The following is a 21962-nucleotide window of genomic DNA, read 5'->3' as shown; positions in this document are numbered from 1 at the left end:
CCCCTTGCTTTCTAACACCATTTCCATTAGGCAATTTACTAATTCCCATTGAATTTACTGTCTCTGTGCCCCCCTCCCTCCTTTGTTCCTTGTCCATCTTAAAGTTTCCCATTGACTCGTCCATTGTTATAATTTGTCACTGCTAGAAGATCAATTTGTTTTCCTCCTCTCTTCAGCACATTATATTCGGGTACCAGATGTCATTTCTTGCATCTGCACTATTCTGTTCCCCATTTTGTTGCTGTGCAGAGCCTGGTCTCTGGGTAGTGATTAAAAAAAACCCTGCTGCCTCAAATCCTTGAACTGAATACTCTTTCGTTCTGTCTTGCGCGGTCAATTACGCCCCCCCCCCTCCAAAAATCTACATTTGGTAACTTATTCGCTGGCTGGTTTTGGGACTATTCAGCTGGTCCTGGGACCATTCAGCTGGTCCTATTTATTCCAGTGGCTATGTTACTTTCAGTTTAATTTTCTTGTTGTGATGCTTACAACGCCAACACAAAAAAACTTTTCACCTCTAAAGTCACAGAGTCCTTGATCTCCCTCTTCTCTTGATAATTAAGGTATCAATCACATTCCTTTTCCTTCAGTTCCCCCCCCATTAAAGGTAAAAATAATCCTATACCTTACTCCAAAAATTCTTTTGGCGATATCTGCTCACTAAAGAGTTATTTTGCACATTTTAATCCAGTAGGACAATAATAATAATAATACATGCAAGAAGAAAACGCTGGGTAAGAAAAAAGGTTTATCACATTATCATTTTAGTTTCTTACCTACAACGATTGGCAATAAAAAAAATCTTAACTGTTTAAAAGAGCAAACCAAAAACAAACAAAAAACAAAAACAAAAGAAAAACCAAAACAAAACCACAAAGCAAAAAACCTAACTACGCACAATAAAAATAATGCCACAGAAAACCTTTGAGAAATGGCACTTTCCCCCATGCATACAAATGTATATATTTAATAGTCTCTGCTCTCTAAAAGTTACTGCTTTGCAAACAGCAGACACAAGGGTAGGCGTCTTTTCCTCTCTTCCTAACTCCTATATCTATTTATCTTTTTTCCTTCTTGTGCAAATGCACTTCTGAAGTACGGTGCAATTTTCTCTTCTCCCCCCCCCCTTGCATGTTTTTTTTTCCCCTCTGGGTCATTCCCTTGCATTCCCTCCTCCCCGTCCATTGTCTCTCTTAAATCCATTCCCTTTCCCCCCCCCTAACACTCACTAAACTCTCTCTGGCTGTTGCCAAAAAGGATCATTGTTAGTTTCTTCACCCCCTCCTCCTCCTCCTCCTCCTCCTCCCTCTCTCTCTCTCTCTCTCTCTCTCTCTCTCTCTCTCTCTTTCTTCCTTCTCTCTCTCTCTCCCCTCGCTCATTCCCCAAACCTATTTATTTATGCACACGTCACCGGGGGAGCCCCCGCCCCCTCCTGCATCTCATTAAGTGCCTAGTGTGTTTCTCTCTCCCTGTCAATAATCCCGGATCCCAGACTTCTCCGTTCCTCCGGATTTCGATCCCCCTTTTTCTATCTGTCAATCAGCGCCGCCTTTGAACTGAAAAGCTCTCAGTCTAACTTCAACTCACTCAAACCCGAGCGGCACGGGCTCCCTATGTCTGCGGCGTCTCCCCCCCTCTCCAGCTGACTTCTCCTTTGGTTTGTTTGTATTTTTTTAAAACAATAACCCCCCCCAGTCTAATTTTTGTTTAATTATTATTATTATTCTCACGTTGGGTGTGAGGGGTTTGTGCGCCCTTGGCCCGTTGATCAGCTCCCTGGAAGGAAGGAAGGAAGAGAGAGAGAGAGGGGGGGAAAAAATCCAGAAGAAGGAGAAGAAGAAACCCAAAGTCACTGGTGCAGAGAGGAAAGGAAAGACATTTCCCTCCCCTCCTCCTCCTCCTTCTTTTTCCCCTCCCCAGGAGGAAAGAGAGAAGAAGAAGAAGAAGAAGAAGAAGAAAACAACCCCTTCACCTTGGACTTTTTTTCCCCCCCGGTGCAAAACTTTTTCCTTTCTCCCCCCCCCCCCCTTTCCCTTTTTGCAAAATTGCTGCCGGTGGGGTGAGCCGGCAGGAAAATGCCGCAGCTGAACGGCGGTGGAGGAGACGACTTGGGGGCCAACGATGAGCTGATCTCTTTCAAAGACGAAGGGGAGCAGGAGGAGAAGATCTCCGACAACTCCTCGGCAGAGCGGGATTTAGCGGATGTCAAGTCCTCCCTGGTCAATGAATCGGAAACGAATCAAAACAGCTCCTCAGACTCGGAGGTAAGGAGGGGAACCCAAAATCATCCCCCCCCCGGCCTTGGCTTAGGGGGCAGGCGGAGGTGGGGGGCTTTGCTTTGCAACTGTGTTATGGGGCTAATCCTAAAACAAAACTTGCGGGGGGGGGGGAGCGTTGCGATGTCGCTACAATGTTTGGCTTTAAGTTTCCTCCATTGCACAAACTTGTAACTCTGTTTCTCTCTCTCTCTCCCCCCCCCATCCACCTTTTTGTGTGTGTCCCCATCTTTCCTCCCCCCCCCACCCCGTGCTCCCAGGCGGAGAGGCGGCCTCCGCCTAGGTCCGAAACTTTCAGAGATAAATCGAGGGAAAGTTTAGAAGAAGGTGAGTACCTCCCCCCCCCACCCCGCCCCCCAAGCGAGGAGCCCCCCAGCTCCGCGGGGCGACCTGGCGAAGCAAGCCCAGGGCGGCCCCAGCTGCGCGCTGCTGTGCTGGTCGCCCAACTTTGCCTGGCGGGGCGGAGGAGGGGGGGGGCAGAGACACTTTCTAAACAAAGTTTCCCCCCCCTCTCTTTTTATCCCCCCTTTTCACCCCCCCTCTCTCTCTTTCTGCCCCGCCATGTTAGCTGCGAAAAGGCAAGATGGAGGGTTGTTTAAGGGCCCACCATACCCTGGTTATCCTTTTATAATGATCCCCGACCTGACCAGCCCGTACCTCCCCAATGGATCGCTCTCTCCAACTGCGAGAACAGTAAGTGGCGCATATCTCTCTCTCTCTCTCTGTTTATTAAACCATCGTTCACTGCTAGCATTGTACATTTCCTTCCTCTCCCCCCCCACCCCCATCGCGAAGCCCCCGATGCCTCCTGCATGTCCTCCTCGCCCCCCTCCCGCCAGTCAGAAACTTTCCAAACTTTTATGGCTTTTGCAGAATGGGATTTGTTTACACTTCGCCATATTTTTTTCTTTTTGCTTTTTTTAAAAAAAACTTTCAGATTCGCGTGGAGGTCTTTTCCCCTCTCGATTCTTCCTTCCTCAAAATAAAATAAAATTAAAATAAATCCCAGGCTGCGTTTTGGTTTCTTTTCTCATCAGCTGAATCTCAAATCTGATTTCTACAAAACTCTTTATTTTCCATGGTGAATGATCTGTTTTCTTCTGCCCTCTTCAGTGGCGTCTTGGTCTCTTCCCCCTCCTTTTTTTAACCTCCCCCTTAACCCTTTCCTTGCTGCAAAAGCTCCCTCAAATACTGATGTACTGTATTAGCAGTCACTAAGTTATATAGTTTCTCTCTTATCCTGTTTTGTAAAGACTAGAAACTTTAAAAAAAAATCCATTGCAAGATGTCTGGCCTTTTCACTTTGGTTCAGCAATTTCTCTCTCTTTGTGTTTATGGCAAGTTCTTTTACACTTTTTTTTGCGGGGGGGGGGATGTTATTGACATTTAATTGCAAACTCACATGCTTGAGTCTTTTAAACTGAACAAACCTTGATCAGGGAGATGAATCCATCTCTTGAACACTCACAGAAAAAGCCCATCCTTACCCCGAGCTAGACACACAGCCCTTATTTTGCAATGGGAGAAAGACCTGAAGGAGTTCTTTCTTTATTTGTGTGTGGCTAAGCTGAGTCCTGAAAGGAGTTAGAGCAGAGCACAGACCAGGACTGATACAATAAACAGAAACTGCCTTTTTTTAAAAAAAATGAATAAATTAAACAACCCCCCACTTGGAAGTGCATTCTAAAAATAATAACCTTCCTGAAAATATATGTGAGTGTGTGGATAAAGGGTTAGATTTTCTGGGTAAAAGTGTGTGTGTGTGTGTGTGTGTATATGGAGGAGAAGGAGGGAAGTAATTGTAGTTCACAAAGTGGTGGTCTATTAAACTTTGGGGTTTGATGGCGGTAGGTTTGTCTCTTGCTGCTCTCTCTCCTTTGATGGCTTGTAGTATCATTAACTGCTGTATACCCCTATGTAACACACATCAAGACTAATTTTTTTTTAAAAGGAGAGTTTTTTAATTATGAATGGTAACCCTATGGGGAGTACAAAATGCTAAGAAGTGTTTGTTTACACTTGCCAGGTTGTCATTTTGCATTCTTTAGGTGCTTTTAAATCTGCAGGGTCCCCCACCATCACCATGTATCTGTTTACACATTTTTTGTAACGTGAGAGAGCAATTTGAAATAACAGATCTACTGTTCAGTAGATGTTGAATCTGTGCTAATGGATTAAGTCTTGGACGATTCCAGTTTATCAGATCTACAAGTGTTTCAAAGCGTTAAAATATTAAACGTCAGGTCAGGCTTGTTTTCACTCAGTAAAGTGGCACTAGCAACCTAGATTAGTAAATATAGAGGAATAGAAATATGAAAAAAATATTTTCCTAGTTTTGCAGGTATTTAAGGATGTGATAGTGTTTTAGTTATTTTATTATGGTTATTATCTTGTAAGGCTGCTTTTCAAGCGCCATGATTTCTAAGACAGTGGAAGAGGGTGACTGCAGTTTGTAATTTTAATGATTGGGGTTTGTAATTTTAATGACTGGGGAGGGGAAAAGCATGGGCAGAATGCATTATGTTTTGCTTCAAATATGGTTATGTATGTGTTTTGTGTGTGCATGGCTTTTTTTTTTAAAAAAAAATCAAATTTAGTTCAAGATCTCAGAGTATTCCCCCCAAATTACTTTGTTCCAAATAGTTTTCTATTGTAGTTTTTTAAAAACTTAAAATGCATTTCAGTATTCCAAGAATAGTTAGCTTAATTGAGGTCTCACATTTGGTTTTTCTCTTCTGATCTTTTTCCAAAAATATTTTTGTGACAACAGACATTTATTTGCCACCTTTTGCCACCATTATTACATTTATTTGCCACCTTCTTTTTTCTCATTAGAACCTAAAGATATGGATCATTTAGTAGTTCCCTTTAAAGGATATATTCCTCCCCTTCTCCCTACATTTAAAAAAGGCCTTCATAAGAATGTTCTCTTTGTATGAATTAAAGATATTGTAGAAAAGATTACATGTTATTTTATTGTTGGCATAGCAGGTGGCCTTTGTAGTGTGTTATCAGATGGATTCTAAAAGGGATATTTCCATTCTCAATAGGCAATTTTATTATTTGCACATCAGGAACCACAAACCTTTTCATACCTTAACCTTTTTTCTTTCACATTCTGTATGTCTCCGTGTTTGCTTACCACTTAATTATGGGCTGAAAAAATTAAAGTTGTTCATTTAGGCCTGAAAGCAGAATAATTTAAAGATTAGGAAGGATAGATGTTGTCTGACATACTGTATGTTCTAGGTGTATTCTTGACATCTACTAAACCAGCTCTGAATCCCAAACCTGCTAGATTTTAGTTTTAAATGCAAGTTGGAAATGTATAGAAAATTCTGCATAGTTATTATTTAATATATAAAAAAATACATATTGTGTAGACTTCTAATACCCTAGCCTTTAAATTTTCAGAGAGTATAAGGTAAAAAGGTGTAGTTGTGGAACATATTTTTTTTTCTTTTTTGTTGCTGCTGCTGCTGTGATTTGTTTGTTAACTTTGGTTTAGCAGAATTTTTGTTAATTGTAAATGTATCTGCAGCTGTCTGTTGTTCAAAAGCAAACTCCTAGGAACACTGATTTCTTCTTTTCTGTTTTAAGAACGTAAAGAATTATGAAGTATCATTAAATCCGCTTATGATGAATAATACATTATCTCAAGAATAATGCTTTAATTGTTGAAGACTCCATAAAGCTTGAGAGTAATAATTTTATTTTAAAATGACAAAGATTTGTCTGTATAATGTTAATTTTGTCTTTGATAGAGTAATGTGGATGGCTTTTAAGAATACAGATACGCATTAAGGAGAGATCTAGTCAAATAGGAATGAAGTAATGTATCTGAGAATCTCTGTCTCATATATTTGAAGAGGGACTGTGGTAGCTGGCTATTAGGAATAATAAAAGAAATTGTTTTCATTTCAAAGTTTAAAAACAGAGAAGTTGTATTTAATTTGAATCCTGCATCTAGTGTTTTAGTTAATGTTTTCAACCAGCAAATAGAAATATTTTGTGAAGAATATTTACCAGCAGATTTTTCATATTTTTATCAGTGCTGTTGTATCTTCCTTTGCCCTAAATTGTTTGCTTTCCAAGTGAGAGATTTGTTACTAGATTGCACATAAGGCAGCATCTTGTGTTCATTTGTGAATTTTGAATGCTTGGCACAGCAAAATATGAGAGCAGCCCATTCACTAAGGTTTTACGTTCAGTAAAGGAAACTTTTAAAAAAAAATAACAGACTTGAAAAATGGATGTTTTCCTTTATCTACTGAATCAAACATAATCCTTTTTAATACAAAAGAGGTAGACACTGAAGTGTGAAGGGTTAATGGTGGTCCTTTTTCCCCTCCTTGAATTGTTTTGACAACACTTTTCAAAGTGTGACATTCCAAGCCCCCTGCAATACAATGTAATATTACTGTAATTACACAGGTCATTACATTTTAAATAGAGAACAATAAAATGCTTATTGGTACTGAAAAAGAACAGGTGTTCTTGCTCTTCTTTTGGTATTTATGCTAATTGTTTTTCATCTCCTTCAGAAATATTTATGGCTAGGCATGTTAAGATTTCAGTTTCGATATGACAGTATTAATTCTGTACTAATCTTAATGGTTGCAGTTTAATGTCTGCAATATGGATTATGGTATTAACATCCACCAACTAGTTTAATAATGTAGATATAACTTAATATGTCAGCACTTTAGTGCTCTATGATACTTAGCATTCAGTGATGTGCATTATTCACTCTCTCTTTTTTTAATGGACATGTTTTTAATAAAGTTTCTGGAATTGTGTAGGAACATGCTGTTATATAAGAATTGATGGTCCTGTGGTATAAATTGGTTGGAACATACAATATGAAACTTCTGAATGCTTAAGTAGATAGATTGCTAATTCTACAGCAGAGTGAATTATTGGTGGAGGTATACAATGGTAAATAGTTTGGATTCTGTTAATTTTTTTTCCATAAAGAATCTGAATGTCCCTGATATGATTTCATTTTAGGGAAAATTCAGCATTGGTTGGTCAGCCAGCTTCTCTCTGAAGGGGCTATGAAAAATAGTTATAGCAAAGTTTCATGTTCCTGGGAGCTTGCAAAACAATATAATGCAGTACTGTTACTTGAGTGTACTGGATAATTGCAGTACTGCACTTCATTAAAAATAATATTTGCTTTAGAAATTGAACCTTTTAATAGGTGCACCGGTGGCTGATCTGTACTTGAAAAATTACAGTAGATGCCTTTCCAGGTTTTGAATGTATTCATACATTACTGGTGTTGGATTTTTTTTTCTATTCTTTTCTCTCTGTTTTTTATTTTGCTTTTTGTTTTCTGCAAACACAAAAATATGTCGGTTAGTCAGTTAAACAATATGGTGCAGCTTTCACTGAAGATTGTAAACCAGAGTTCAGGTGAAAAAGTGTTTTACATTTGTCAGATTTTCATGACTGGGTTTCAAAATCAGATTAAAAATGCCTTGTAGAGAAAGGACAGCTGCAGATTTTTTGGGTGGATGTGAGTTTCTATGCCATGACTAAAACTCTGAGGACCTTTTCCCAGCTGTCTTGGAGTTATGTGGAAGTTGGATTATTGGCAGTTAAGCATGAGACAACCTGGATTTAGCAAATGCTCTCCTACACAGGAAGTAGATGACATTATAGTGGGGGGAAGGGAGGAGATTCTTCTGCAGACAGAAGCAGGCAAGAAATAATGTGGTTCTTCCCCCCATCTCCTCGCCCCTCTCAACTTCAAAACAAGTGTTTGCTTGTGTATGTACACATTTTTTTCCCCATGGTTTGTACATGAATAGGATATTATCACCCCTTCACTGTAACTGTTGTGAGAACTTTTGTTTCGTGGTGTTGTTTGTAGGGTTAGAGAGAAGTTTAGAGGTGTGTGTGTGTGTTTGTTTTTCTTCAGGTACTAATTACTGTAAATATGCAAGTAAGCCTTAAACTTGGGTTCATAATTGGGCACGTTTGTGAAGGAAATGGTTAATTTTACAACCAAAGGCAAACTTGCACCTCGACAGGTCTGCTGAAAGAAATGTGCCACAGTCATTTGCTGGCAAGCAGCACAGGGTCATAAATCCACAGGGTTTATTTACAGCCTATAACACTTATGAATGTTAAGATATTTGACGCCACGCTGGCCTTATAATATCCAAGGTCCACAGACACTGGCAGTGGGTCAAATTTCTTTCACTAATTATAAGCAATGAGAGATTGGGGGGTGGGGGTGGAAATCATGAAAACCCCAAAAAGCTAAGAATATTGCACTCCTCCTCCTAACTGCAGGTTTGTGTTTTTGCTGTTTACGTAGGATATAGTTAAGTTTATAATTAACACTTGTAGTGCAGAAAAATTCAAGAGCAATTCTAAACAATGCAGACAGCCAAATTAAAAGTTACTACAGCTTGCATCCTTTATGAACACACTGACAGTATTGTGTAGTGTATCTAGATACCAACCCAACAAAATATTTCCCAGAATACTTAAAGAAACTTGATACCTGGAACTGCCCTTTAATTTATTGATGTACCAACGAGCTGGAAAAAGAAAAATCGCATGCCAGGATTAATGCACAAGTTAAATGCATCTTGGAAATGTGTAGTATTAGCCTGTTTTTTTTAAAGATGTTTGGATAGGACTTCAGTAAAAAGCTACGTTCTGTGAAAACACACACAGAGTACAGCAGTTAACATTGTCAGCTTCGAAACAATAGTTGGATGAAAAAGGTTTTATGTGCTTCCAGAAGGAACAAAATCTGAGTTTGCAGGGAGGAAAGTGTCGGGGGGCGGGGGGAAGACTGGAAGTAGTGTTTGGGATAAGAAAACTATATCTGAGGAAGTGTAGAGAATCCAGAGACCAGGGGAGGGTTATTAGATGACTAAGAAAGAATGCTAAAGTGCAGAGAGAAATATTACAGACTTGAAAAAACATATTTGGGTGAATGACTGAAGGGGAAGTTGGGGAGCTAGGGACTGATTCTTAAGTGTCAAGAAAGTCTTGGGGGACAGGGAAAAACATTTTCTTCACTCAGTAAAGCTTGTTGTTCACAGCTCACTCTTGATTAAACATGCTTTCCTGGAGTGGGTAGTTAAAATTTAAGTGCTTCTCTCTTGCCTGTGTGCTGTGTGTGTTTTAAACTAGACAACATGATTAATAAACTGTGCTTAGGTATTAATCTAATTTTAATTTCTCTAGCAGTTTCTTGATTTCAGCATCACCATAGATTACTGTCACATCCAGATAGCAGGGGACAAGCTGGGAGAGTGGGGGAGAAAAAGACTGAGAAATTGACTCTTGTTCTCCATATGGGTTTCTTCTACAAATCATGTAAATCCTGACTCTTATTAAAAAAAAAAAAGGGGGGAGGCTGTCATTGTACTTTCCACAAATAAATGTACAGGTAGTTTAGTTGAAGGCTTTATGCATTTTCCTAGTCAATGGAATGCTGTAACTTATTAGCCTCTGGGGATAAATATGGATCCCTTAACACCACATTACAAAGATGGTCTGGTAGTACCTTTTTAACAGGTTATCAACAGTGATGTTTTTTCATTTCGCAGGATACTTCACCCCTCCCTCCTCATCTAATTCCATGCTGGCAATTTAATCCATTCTAGTTTATTCTTTTGTTTTAGGCAGGCTAAAGCCTTGACCCTTATTCTTCTTGGGGTCATACACAGGCAGCCGGTTGGGCCAGTGCTGAATGAGTTAAGTTGCTAGCTAAAGTTTGGCTTCATGAAAGTAAATTTGAGGCCTGGTAGGCATTAGCAGGGCACAGCACATTTACAGAGCTTAATTAGTACGAACTGTAATTGTTCATGGGCTGCCAGAAGGAGTAATGTTCAGGAAAAGTGGAGTCGTTCTTTTGCAGTCTTCGGTTTTAAAACGATAAATCACTTGCATATTTGTGCAGTGATTCAAATGGAGCTGAGACCTCTCCATCTCAACATGTGGTAAATTGTAAAGTCAATGAATTGCAGATGTAGGGTACAGCCAGATTCCCAAAGAAAATGCAGAATGAATGGGCAAGAGTAACGCTGTAAATACTGACTGAGAGGATAACTGGGTTTTGGCTTGCTGTGCCAATTATGATGCACTAAAAACATCAGTAATTTTGTTCTAATCAATTTAAAGTTTCCTTAAACCAAATGCAGGGGTACTGCGTGACTTCACTTGAGGTGTTTTAGAAATACTGAATAACAATGGGATTCACACATGACAGCCAGATTAATTTCAATTAATTCATTATGAGTAGTCTTAGAGTTGTTCGTAAATGAATTGGTAATGATTGGACACTTTAAAATGACGCTAAGCCACTTTTTAATGAGAAATGTAGTGGTAGAGAATGTCTTTGCATTCTAGTTCGGAGTATGCTGGGAAAGCTGTAGTGAGTTCTGCATTTCTTATCCACCCAGAAGCCCCATCAACTTCAGTGGGACTTCTTGGCTTAAGGAGCAATGTAGCATGAAACCCATAATCTGTACAGTACAGTTCATCTTGAACAGCTTTCTGTTACAAAAAACACTTATCTCTCTTGCAGTTATTAATGGAAGACTGTCTTCCCTCTGCCTGATTCAGAGACCGCTGAGATCAGTGGAAAGTCTCCCATTGATTTCAACAGGCTTTGGATCATGCCCTGTATGTCCTGACCTGACTTGAAAGTTTTGCGAAAAGCAGGAAAAGGATTTTTTTTTTCCAAATGAATGACCCTTCCTATAGTGTCTGGTCATTGATTTTTAATATTTTAGATTCCTACAGGTATAAAACAGCTATTGGGGTGTGATTCTGCAATCATGGTACATCGAGACCCATGGTCCTCTCACCCCATGGAAGGCTCCCAGTGATTGCAGGGCCTGCTTTGAGGCCACCTTGCCAGTCAATACTGCCTTTCCGGTGTGAGTAGGTGGATTTGTATGGAAGTTGTAAAAGTTAATGATTGTTCTCTGACTCACAAGCTGCTGGTTTTAGTTTGAGGAAAAAAAATTAATGACAGTAAATGATGGAAATTATAGGAGACAAGTAGGCCTTGGTGAGAGGAAAAATAGATTTGCGTTGTTAAAATGTTTTTGCTTCTTGCTGAAGGAAGTGCAAGGTCAAGAGAAGATCTGTGGATAGTTTCTCTTTGTTGTCAGATGCTTAGGGTGCTGAATTCTTTCATGCATATGGTCAGACATTTAAATCAAATTCTTAGATGCCTGTCCATGTGGATGTTAAAGATCCCATGGCATTTTTTTTTAAATGGGTAGGAGATAATCCTTGTGTCCTGGCTAACAGTTTCCTCTACTCAGTAAAACAGATGATTTTAATGCCCAAGGCTCTGTGGGAAGTACTGCTGAGTGCATAATGGCTGCCATGTTTGACTACACAGTCTCTGCTTACCAGTGTCTAACTTACTGCTTTGTAAAGCTCTCTAGAGTGCCTAGGGTGTGAAAGGTGCTATAAAAAACAAAATCCTGGTCTGTCTTTCAGTTCCACTGTGGTGCTGCAGTTGAACTCCCAAAAATAGAGGGCTCCTTAGAAAAATACCAAATTAAAAATACTGCAGAGTACAACGTTTTGGCATGTGAGTTTGAATTTTAGAAACAAACGGTAGAAACAAAACGCCTCCAACTTTTAAGAGATTCTTCACAGCCACAAAAGAAAGGGTCCAGCACCCATGTGAGTCGACAGCTCCCCCAGTTTATATCAGATCAGTTGTTCTAGGATATGGCCATGTCTATACTAGGGACAAGTAACTACATCTGTTTTAAAAGCCTGTCTAGTTGAACTGGTGCAAATCCCTAATGAAGTTGTTATTGAACTAGTTTAACTCTTGCTTAAATTGGTTTAGCTTGGGTCAATAACTTATATAGATAAGCAAGGGTTAAATTGGCTTAAGAGCATCTACATTACAGGCTTGCTTTGGCTGAATTAGACCAATTTAAAATTGATGTAGTTAAACCAGTGCCACGTTACAGGTATAGATAGGGCAGTGGTTTTCAAACATTTTGTATTGGTGTCCCCTTTCATGCAGCAAGCCTCTGAGTGTGATTCCCCCTTATACATTATAACCCGGCGGGGGTATAATTAACGGGGGGTCAGGGCTGTCAGACCCACAGAGCTGACAGCTCGGGACCCACATGGAACCACCTTGTGACCACAACCCCCAGTTTGAGAATGCATGGGATAGGGTTTATGTGCAGCATTACATATAGATAGCTGCATTGGTGAGCTCCCAGACTCAACAAAGGACTATTGAAAGGTTGTGGGTGGTTTGTATGTTTAAATATTTACTTGGATAAAGAATCCCATGAGAAGATTTAACCTTGAACGAACATATCAGAAGAATAAGTTGGTAGCCAGACTGGCTACCTTTTTGTTTGCCTTGAGAAGTAGAGGAGAGATTCTTTTCTCCATATGTGTCTGCCTAGAGGTATGAATTATTGTTCCATGTCTGGATGCCAAGTTGTTGTGTGTGGTTTTTGTTTTAAACTGAGGATTTTAGTTTACTTCTCCCCTTTGCCCAAGCCCTCCCTATATTTCCCCCCAAAATAGAGCTAAGAGATTTTTGTATCTATACAAGAAATAGGGGTGTTAGAGAAGTCATGTTTTTTATGGGAGTTAGCCAAGCACATAACTTCTGTAGTAGCCAAAAATATAACTATATAAAGAAAAATACATTGCCCCCTAAAGGATGTTTATCTGCATAAGGACAATATATCTTCATAATCCATAGGCATCCCATATTTGATGATCTAATTTATTTATTCATTTTTTGGGGGTACTGTATCTTTTGCCTTGACATTAACTGTTGCTTACTCGTGGCAGTTAAGTGTATTTTGTGTTTAACTTCAACTCATTTTTAAAAAATTTGAATGTCTATGAAAACTAGACCAAAAGTGGAATTGGATGAACGAAAATGGAATTTGGAATCATTACAGCTTTGTTAATATGTTCGTAATGTGATTATCTGCCTGGTTACATGTGCATGTCTGCGTTTATGTATGTAATATATATTATTCTAGAATGTATACTTGTTATCAGGTGTCTATCCAATTTTAATTGACAATATGAGATTCCTGTGGTTACCCTGCGCACAGATTGCTTTGGGGCTCTACAGGGTTTGTGGGAAGAAAAGATTCGACAAGTTTCCATTAAGCTCTGAATCGGGCAGTTGGAAAAGAGGAGAATGAAATGACCTGAAAAGAGGAACAACTTGTTAATGTTGCATTCTGTGCTTGGAACGAGAAACCTCTTTTAGACAAGAGTGGTTCTCAGGCCAAGAATTTCAAACTCGCAGAGAAACCTGTCCAGAACACAAAAGTTGTTTGAACGGGGTGCAGAATTGTCACAGTAATTAGAGCAATCTCCATTTACTGAGTGGCAGCTTTTATAAAGGACAGGGGATAAAGGGGTCAAATTCATCTTTCTCTCTGTGATTCACTTTTGATGAACTGCTTCTGTGTATGTGAAGGAGTGTGTGCGTGTGTGGCCACATTTTCGACTACTCATCATTAAATTGTCCTTGTTTTATATGAACCCAAGAGTTGTTTTTTTCCTCTAGTGACAATTCCAGGCATTATGCTTTATCTTGCATTGGTATTCTAATTGGACTGATATACCATACTAGGGTGATACTGACTGAAATTTGCCTCTGCTTTGCTTTAGGAACAAACATATTTCTTCATCAATATGCATCATTTTAGACCCAATGCTGCAATTTCTGACTCTTGCAAACAGTCCCATTAGCTTTAATAGGACTGCTTGCTTGTAGGAGCAAGGACTGTTTGCATGAATGACGCTAGTGGTGGGGCGAGTCCCTTAAAGTTTTTCATCTAGTCAGTCTGGAGTTTTGCTATTGATCTCATTGGGAGAAGGTCTATAGGCTGCATGAGGTTGGGTCTTGGGAACAAGTCATATAATTTGTTACAGATTGTTTTTTAATCGTTGTTTGTATTACTGTAGTACCGAGGCCTCAGTCCGGGCTCCATTGTGTCAGGCACTGTACAGACGCATGTGGAGAATGGATAGCTTATTCAGCAATGTGAATGTTAGTAATAGGAAGAAAAGATTAAAAGTCAGTGGAAGTTAAGTTAGGCCTGCACCTAAGAATTAATTGACCTAGCAATGGTTGCTTAGGGCTGTGAAAAATTTCACACCCTGTGCGACGTAGTTGGGTTGACCTAATCACCACTGTAAATGCGTCTAGAATTCTTCCGCCGATGGAATTCTTCCATCGACCTATCTACTGCCTCTCAAAGAGGTGGCTTAATTACATGTATGGGGGGAAAACCCTTCTGTTGATGTAGGACGTGTCTATGCGCTACGGCTGTAGCTGCTGTACTGGTGGCATACCCTAACTCGCTTAGTGACTTTTGAAAATTCTGCCCTAAATGCATAAGTGATGCAGATGTATCCCCCGTTTGCATTTTATCTGTTGTGACTGCTTTAGCTTGAGCTTCCACAGAGCCTTTTTAAAAATCATGTAGGGATCTGCCATTGTAGTTCGTAATCTCTCTAGGCCAGAGATCTTTTTCTAATTATGTAGGTGATATTGCTTTTGGGCGCTGTGTAACTCAAATAACCCAATCTTGCCCCCTTCTTCCATCATTGTCCCCAAATACATAGGTGAACCTATATAGAAAAAAACCTTTGTCCTCTCTCTTGCTCTGTAACCCTGTTCCCCCAACTTTAAATCCCACTTCCAGGAGAGGGGGAGTGGAGGCTAGCCAGGCTGGGTGGGAATGGAGTGGGCACACACTTTCCCTCCCCCTCCCAGCTCTTCAGAGATTCCCAGGAAGAGATAATACAGCCTTTTCCATGGTGCATTTTTTTTTGGGAGCTGCAGGAGATTTGGGGGCATCCCCAAGGAAGTTGGGGAACAAAGGGTCCAATCTTGCCTCTCTTACTTTAATGGGATTTCTCATGTGAGATAAAGTCAGTGGAATTATTCACATGAATAAAGGTTGGGCTGCTAAAGTATTTGATTACTACATTCCAGGACCTAGATCAGATCAGGGCCTAAGTACACCTTCAAGTAGAGGAGAGCAGAATACTGGTAATTAAGTCCAGAATTTCTTGAAATAAGACACTTGTCACATTTATTTGGAAACCGGAAAATACGCCAATTTCCCCGAAAAGAAACTGACTAATATATATATTCAGGGGTTTTATTAAGCAAAATCTGGCCATTTTCCATTGGAAATGGACCAGTTTTTAGGCAGACCTGGACCCATTTCTTAGCAAAATCAGATTTGTTATTTTGAGCAAAGGCAGCTTTTTTGCATCAAAAAGTTGTGAAAACTTGCTCATGTGCAACTTCTCAGTGCAAAACCAGCTGCTCCGTCCCCTGGGAAAGGATCGTGCCTGGTTTTCTGAATGCAGTTCATCTCAAAGCAGATGGTTTTTTCCTTCACTTTTGTAGCGCTCTGCTTGTCTATGCCTTTGGTAATATGAATCTAGAGATTTTAACATTTCCAAAGTGAAGTAAGCACAAGGGGAATTTCCTTTGGAATTCCATGCAGGAAATAGGTGATCCTGGTGTGTTCATTTTGCTCACTCGTTGTCATGACAAGTAGTAGAATTTATACTTACTTATACAGAAGATGGATGATATAATTTAGTCTAAAACTTGTGCTACTCCATAAGCCAGTTTTGATGTGCCTGCCAGCCTGAAAGTCCTCAATATGCATGGGTCCAATTATCAAAAAATGGCATTTATTTGGATATACCTGTTGCAATTTACTGGCCTCTATTAATGCTGCTTTCCTGCACCCAATCCCTCGTATTTTATAATCTGATAATTTCTCTGTAATGGATGTCTTCTTCAATTACATGTGTACTGTAGTAATTCTGCATCACTCAGGGTAACTTGATATCTTATATTTGGTTATTGAATAGCCTTCCCTTTGCTTTGGATTACTATGGTCATTTAAAACCTAGTAACAAATCACAATATGTGCATCTGCAATCAATGCCATGGCTCCAGTTAGATATGGAAGGAGAAAGCGGACGTCTTTTATTCATAAACTGCTTGAGATGTGGTCCTGTAGTTTGTGACGACAGCAAAAAGCTTTTATTTGATTTTTTTACGGTTCGTCATTCAGTTGCAAAGCACATGTTACGCATCCTGTAAAAGCAGCCATTGGTTGCAATTCAGATGGGGATTCAGTCCAGCAGAGCCCCTACTACATCAACTAGCGTGATCAGTGTTTTTTCACAGTCTTGCTTTCCTGCCTGTTTTGGAGATTTTTTTTTTTTAATGTGTGGCAATAAGTAGTTTTAAGATAAATAAGATGCTTCTCTTCAGGGGAATTCATCTCTCATGTGTGGTCCCAATCCTGCAAAGACTCACAGATGTGTTTAACTTTACTCACCTGAATACCCAGTGGGGTTGCTCACATGGGTAAGGTTAAGCACAAGTATAGATGTTAGCAGGATCACGGCCTAAGTATGTAATCGTGGGGGTAAATATGGAGGCTGCCTTTTTTTTCAGAGAAGTGAGAGTGAGGGGGATACAAAAGAGATGCTGAGAACAAGGGGCAAATGTTTGTCATCTTGACTTCCTGCAGTCATGTTAAAGTACAGTCCTATCTGAAGAACAGCACTGTAAAAATGAAACCTTATTACATGACACGTCTGTTCTCTGTGCCATTCAGCATCTGCTAACTTGGGTCAGATTTTTAAAGGTTGCACAGAGTTGAAGACCAGAAAGGACCATCAAATCTAGTCTGACCTTCCTGTATGCCATAGGCCATTAAATTTCACCCAGATACTCCTATATTAAGCCAAAATATATTTGTTTGGACTAAAACATTTCAGTCCTCAGAAAATGAAACCACAGGCAGAGAGCAAGAGAGACCAATGCTTGAGTCCCCTGCAGTGGCCCTGATTTCAATGGGAATTAGGAGCCTAGGTGCTTTTGAAAATCTCACTAGGCGCTTTCTCCATCTTCAGGTGCCTAAATACTTGTAAAATCTATTTTTAGTGCTGCTTGCTCCAGTAACTCTCCAGAGCCAGCACTGATGAAGAGAGTGAATTGGATTCTGTTCCTTCTTTGTCAATTAGCTGAATGGTTTGTTAAATTTCAATTGCAGGGTGTGTCAGTTACACCCGTGCAAACCCACAGGCATAATTAAGGGCATAGTCTGAAGACTCTGGGGTTGCACAGGTCTAATTGAGGCCAAAATTTGTATTTCAGGGTCTCCTATTACTGGGTGTGAGTGTGTGTGTGTGAGAAGGAAAGAATCCAGCTTGATTTTTAGATCCCAGGTTAAAATTGCATGGCAGACAGTTGGGGAAGGAGGAAAAGGAGAAATTCATTTTAAGTACATTTGAAATGGAAACAGAAAACAAATAAGCATTAGATAACTTCTCCATGTGTCATCCCCCCCCCCCGAGTCACACAGAAATGGTGTTAAACATTTGTGACTTGATTGTCTTAGTGTTCTAGTTTAATTATGACTCATTTTTGTATGAACCTGAAGTATTGGAACAGAACGGCAGTCTAGTCTGACCTCAACAAAAGTCAGTGGCATGAACACCAGATTTAAACTGGAGTAACTAAGATGAGAATTTGGCCATGAACTGTTCTCATGGAAGTCAATAGTGCAACTCCCATTGGTTCTGGTGGGGACAAAATCAAGTCCTTTGGCTCCTACCTAAGGCATTTTTCCATTGCCTCAAATCAAAAGGGACTTATATACAAGGAATGGGATTCAGGCTAATGGAAAAATATGTCCCAAAAGAACCTACTTTAGGTGGTTAAGTAGGCTCGGTGTGTGTCCTGGTGTCCGGTGCTACCTCAGAAGTGAAACTTCCATTAACCAAGACAGATGTCTGTGTAACAAACCCCTCCCTCTTACATTAGGTGTATAAGAGCACACCATAAAAGGCAAGAAAATTCAAATCTGAACCTGATAACTTTACTTGGATTTTGTTGTGCTGATTGTATAGCATCATCTTGTTTATGTTACTTCATTCATGTATGTATTGCAGTGTTCAGTGGTCATACTCATTCTAGGGGTAACACCATTAAAGTCCAAAGGAATTACATTTGCGTGAATTTTATTTAAAAAAATAATTAATTGCCAATCTTCCAAGTCATCATTTGGTCTTCATACAGTCTCTTCTAAAAACCCCTTTCTCTGCTATCATCTTCTGTCGTTGTGCTGGGCTGTAACCTCTTTAAGTCAGAGACATCATATTTACCTTTTACGTAAAATGTCTGTGACATCTGAAGTGTGAAGAGCTATATTTAAAAAATAAATACCTGGTCAAATCAATCTTTGCAAACAAACTATCAGATCAGTTTAGTCTGTTCAGCCCCTCCTCCTCCTCCATGTTCAAGAACGAATGTTGATGGTTACGAATGGCTACAGTATTTGCTGAATACTTTATGCAACAAAATTTCAGCCTGTGGGTTGTTTGCTGACAATTTGCTTTTCTTTGTGATAAGTGATTGCTCTCCTAAGTAGCATGGTGTTGGTCAGGTGACTGAAACTTTTTAAACAAAAGAATAATGAATAGTGACCCGTCTTGTTTTTGCACAAATACGCTTGTTTGCATGTGAATATAGGTATTCACATGAAGAATAACCATCCTCCAAACATTTGCGTGAAACCCATCTGCCTAAATGCTAATAGTGAATAATAAAGGTTGGAGCATTCTTCAATCCAGCAATCATTAAGAATTGGAAAAAATGTTCATTTTTTTTTAAACCACCCTCAATATTTAACTAGCTCTAGTAATTTGGTGCACTGTGGGCATATTTCTCCGCCGAGTATTTTAAGAACTATACTAGCCACCAAAAACAGAGCTCCCCGAAGATAGTAGGGACATGTTGGAAAGCAGAAATGTTTAATAGCACTTTTAATCAGAATTGATTGCCACAGTAAATTGCAAACTGTTGGGATGGTTTTGTTTCTAGCACATGCAGTTGGTTGAGTAAATTACTGTATTGTTTCCCAGTCCGACAGTTGTCTTTTCCTGTGTATCTCCCGCTATAGCCAATGGCAGGTTTATGGGTGAAAGGGGACTGCATTATGCTAAAACCTTGAGGTCCTATCTATACTTGGATTTATTATTATTTATTTATTACTTGACACTAATACACTGGTGCAGTACACCCACACTGAGACTGGGCTTGCCACACCATGATTTACATTGGTAAATTACTGCCGTAAATCCCACTGGTTTCAATCCCCATTTTGCAGTGGTGCAGTGTGGTGTTTGCACTATGGCCATATAGTGCAATAGAACACGAGCGCACATTTGTTTAACATAGCAATCCATAGTTAATATTTTTAGATGGCTGTTGGCATGCCTGGTGAACCTTCCCAAAATCCTGATTAGGCTCCAGTCACACAAACAAGCAGTTAAATAACTATGCGTGTGAGAAGTCTGGTTGATTTTCAGTGGGGCTGCTTGAGTGGGCCAGGTAACCAGTGCATGGAATACCATCTTCCATGGCCTTGCCTGCATGCTAGCTAATACCAATTCAGGATCAGGACCGAAAAGGGTGTAGTGCAGCTGTGTTTTAGTAGTGCTGAAGTGTAGAAAAATCCAAAATTTAGGCCCTAGGAGGTGGTGGGGAAGGAGGTAGGAATTTGGAATTAAGTGCAAAATTGCATCTTAAAAAGGGAAAAGAACATTAAAGACTTTTACAACATGAAGGGATTCTGCAAACTCAAATTTGGTCCAAAATTTAAATTTTGTTTAATTTTCCCCCCAAACTTTAAGACCAATGGAAGTGTTTCCATAAGTGGCTTTAAAAAAAAAAAAAAAAGTTGTGATGGAAATAAATGTCTTTAAACAAACAACTCTCCCATTGTAGTATCTGTGACCCAAATCTTGTGGCACTGAGAACCGGAAAGGGGAGTTGAATTTAAACTGAAGTGAAGCTGATCTTTATTGAGTTTGCTAGAAAAGAAAGCAAAAGGCAAACCTCATAAATGGTCACAAGTACATAAAATATTTTCTGGTTTAATAGTCTGGCTTGCAATTTTTCAAGGTGTTCTTTAGATTTTTCACAGTAAACCTCCTTAAAGGTGCTTCAGAAAATGTTTTGCAAATTTTGTTCACGCAAAAATTAAAATAAAGTCCTTGTATTTCAAACCTCACTGTAGACCCCAAGGGTTCACCAGTGTGGATCCTATCAGAGCTTGAGGGGCTTGGAGTTCTGATGCAAAGGCTGGAAGAGGTTTAAGGGGAAACCCCAATACTGATTTTTACAGTGGAACTCGTGACAGAAGACACTGATGCAATTCAGTGCCTGAATAATCTTTTCATTATGGCTCACTCAGGTACTTTTGGGGAACTTGTCTGCCTCTGTCTTAGATTCTCTGCTGAATTTGGCCATGAACTGTTCTCATGGAAATCAATAGTGCAACTCCCATTGGTTCTGGTGGGGACAAATTCAAGTCCTTTGGCTCCTACCTAAGGCATTTTTCCATTGCCTCAAATCAAAAGGGACTTATATACAAGGAATGGGATTCAGGCTAATGGAAAAATATTTCCAAAAGAACCTACTTTATAGAACCCCCTTTTATAGACAACACTCAGTGGTTTCCATTGAACCACTTGGCACTAAACAGGCCATTAGAAGATGGTTCTTGCAGGAGGGTGGAGTGCATTACAAAGCACAGGTTTCAGAGTAGCAGCTGTGTTAGTCTGTATCCGCAGAAAGAAAAGGAGGACTTGTGGCATCTTAGAGACTAACAAGCGGGGGGGTAAATGTCATAGATGCCGTCATGTGCCAGCAATGCCCCTCTGCCATGTACATTGGCCAAACTGGACAGTCTCTACGTAAAAGAATAAATGGACACAAATCAGACGTCAAGAATTACAACATTCAAAAACCAGTTGGCGAACACTTCAATCTCTTTGGTCACTCGATTACAGACCTAAAAGTGGCAATTCTTCAACAACAAAACCTCAAAAACAGACTCCAGTGAGAGACTGCTGAATTGGAATTAATTTGCAAACTGGATACAATTAATTTGGGCTTGAATAAAGACTGGGAATGGATGTGTCATTACACAAGGTAAAACTGTTTCCCCATGTTTATTTTTCTCTCCCACCCCTCCCCCACTGTTTCTCAGATGTTCTTGTCAACTGCTGGAAATGGCCCACCTTGATTATCACTACAAAAGGTGTCACTCTTGTTACAGTGTGATGGTAGCACCCATTGTTTCATGTTCTCTGTGTATATAAATCTCCCCACTGCATTTTCCACTGAATGCATCCGATGAAGTGAGCTGTAGCTCTCAAAAGCTTATGCTCAAATAAATGGGTTAGTCTCTAAGGTGCCACAGATCCTCCTTTTCTTTTTACAAAGCACAGTGCTCAGAAATGAAAACCCATTCATATTCCTCCATGAACAGGTAGCATTGTTCTCTCAGCTATTGTTTGCTAAGGCTTGGTGCCCATGTGGGCAAACAGAGACTTTTGTTAGATACACAAAACCAGAATGTTTTCATTATTGATTCCATCTGAATCCCTGATATGTTAGAGTGTAGTCCAGCAAAGCTGAATGTCCTCCACCTGTAACCTAGCTTTATCATCAAAGGGTGACAAAAATAAGGTGGAACATTTTTTAAAGATTGTAATATTCTCCTAAAACTTATCTTGTGTGATGCACATAGGTAGCTAATTGTGGGTTGGTGCTTGCTGGCTTTAGTCCTGCTTTGA

General features: G+C 39.8%; 1 protein-coding gene across 33 annotated transcripts in view; it reads left to right on the top strand.

Moving 5' to 3' along the window:
- The first annotated feature begins 1461 nt into the window (after positions 1–1461).
- TCF7L2 (transcription factor 7 like 2) overlaps positions 1462–21962 on the top strand; it is a 203028-nt gene continuing 182527 nt past the window's right edge. For 11 of the 33 annotated variants that reach the window (XR_014712309.1, XR_014712310.1, XR_014712311.1 and 8 more), the window contains exons 1-3: positions 1462–2264; positions 2537–2603; positions 2845–2969. Coding sequence is in view for 29 of the 33 variants with exons in the window: in XM_084633146.1 (XP_084489272.1) it covers positions 2076–2264; positions 2537–2603; positions 2845–2969 (381 nt within the window). In the remaining 4 variants the exon portion in view is untranslated. The remainder of the gene's footprint in view (positions 2265–2536; positions 2604–2844; positions 2970–21962) is intronic. The other 22 variants (XM_084633139.1, XM_084633168.1, XM_084633147.1 and 19 more) reach the window with 4 other exon arrangements.

This window comes from Lepidochelys olivacea (assembly GCF_965140295.1).
Source record: "Lepidochelys olivacea isolate rLepOli2 genome assembly, chromosome: 7".
NCBI lineage: Eukaryota > Metazoa > Chordata > Testudines > Cheloniidae > Lepidochelys > Lepidochelys olivacea.
The sequence above is the reverse complement of the archived record's forward strand: the minus strand, read 5'-3'. Positions and strand labels throughout refer to the sequence as shown.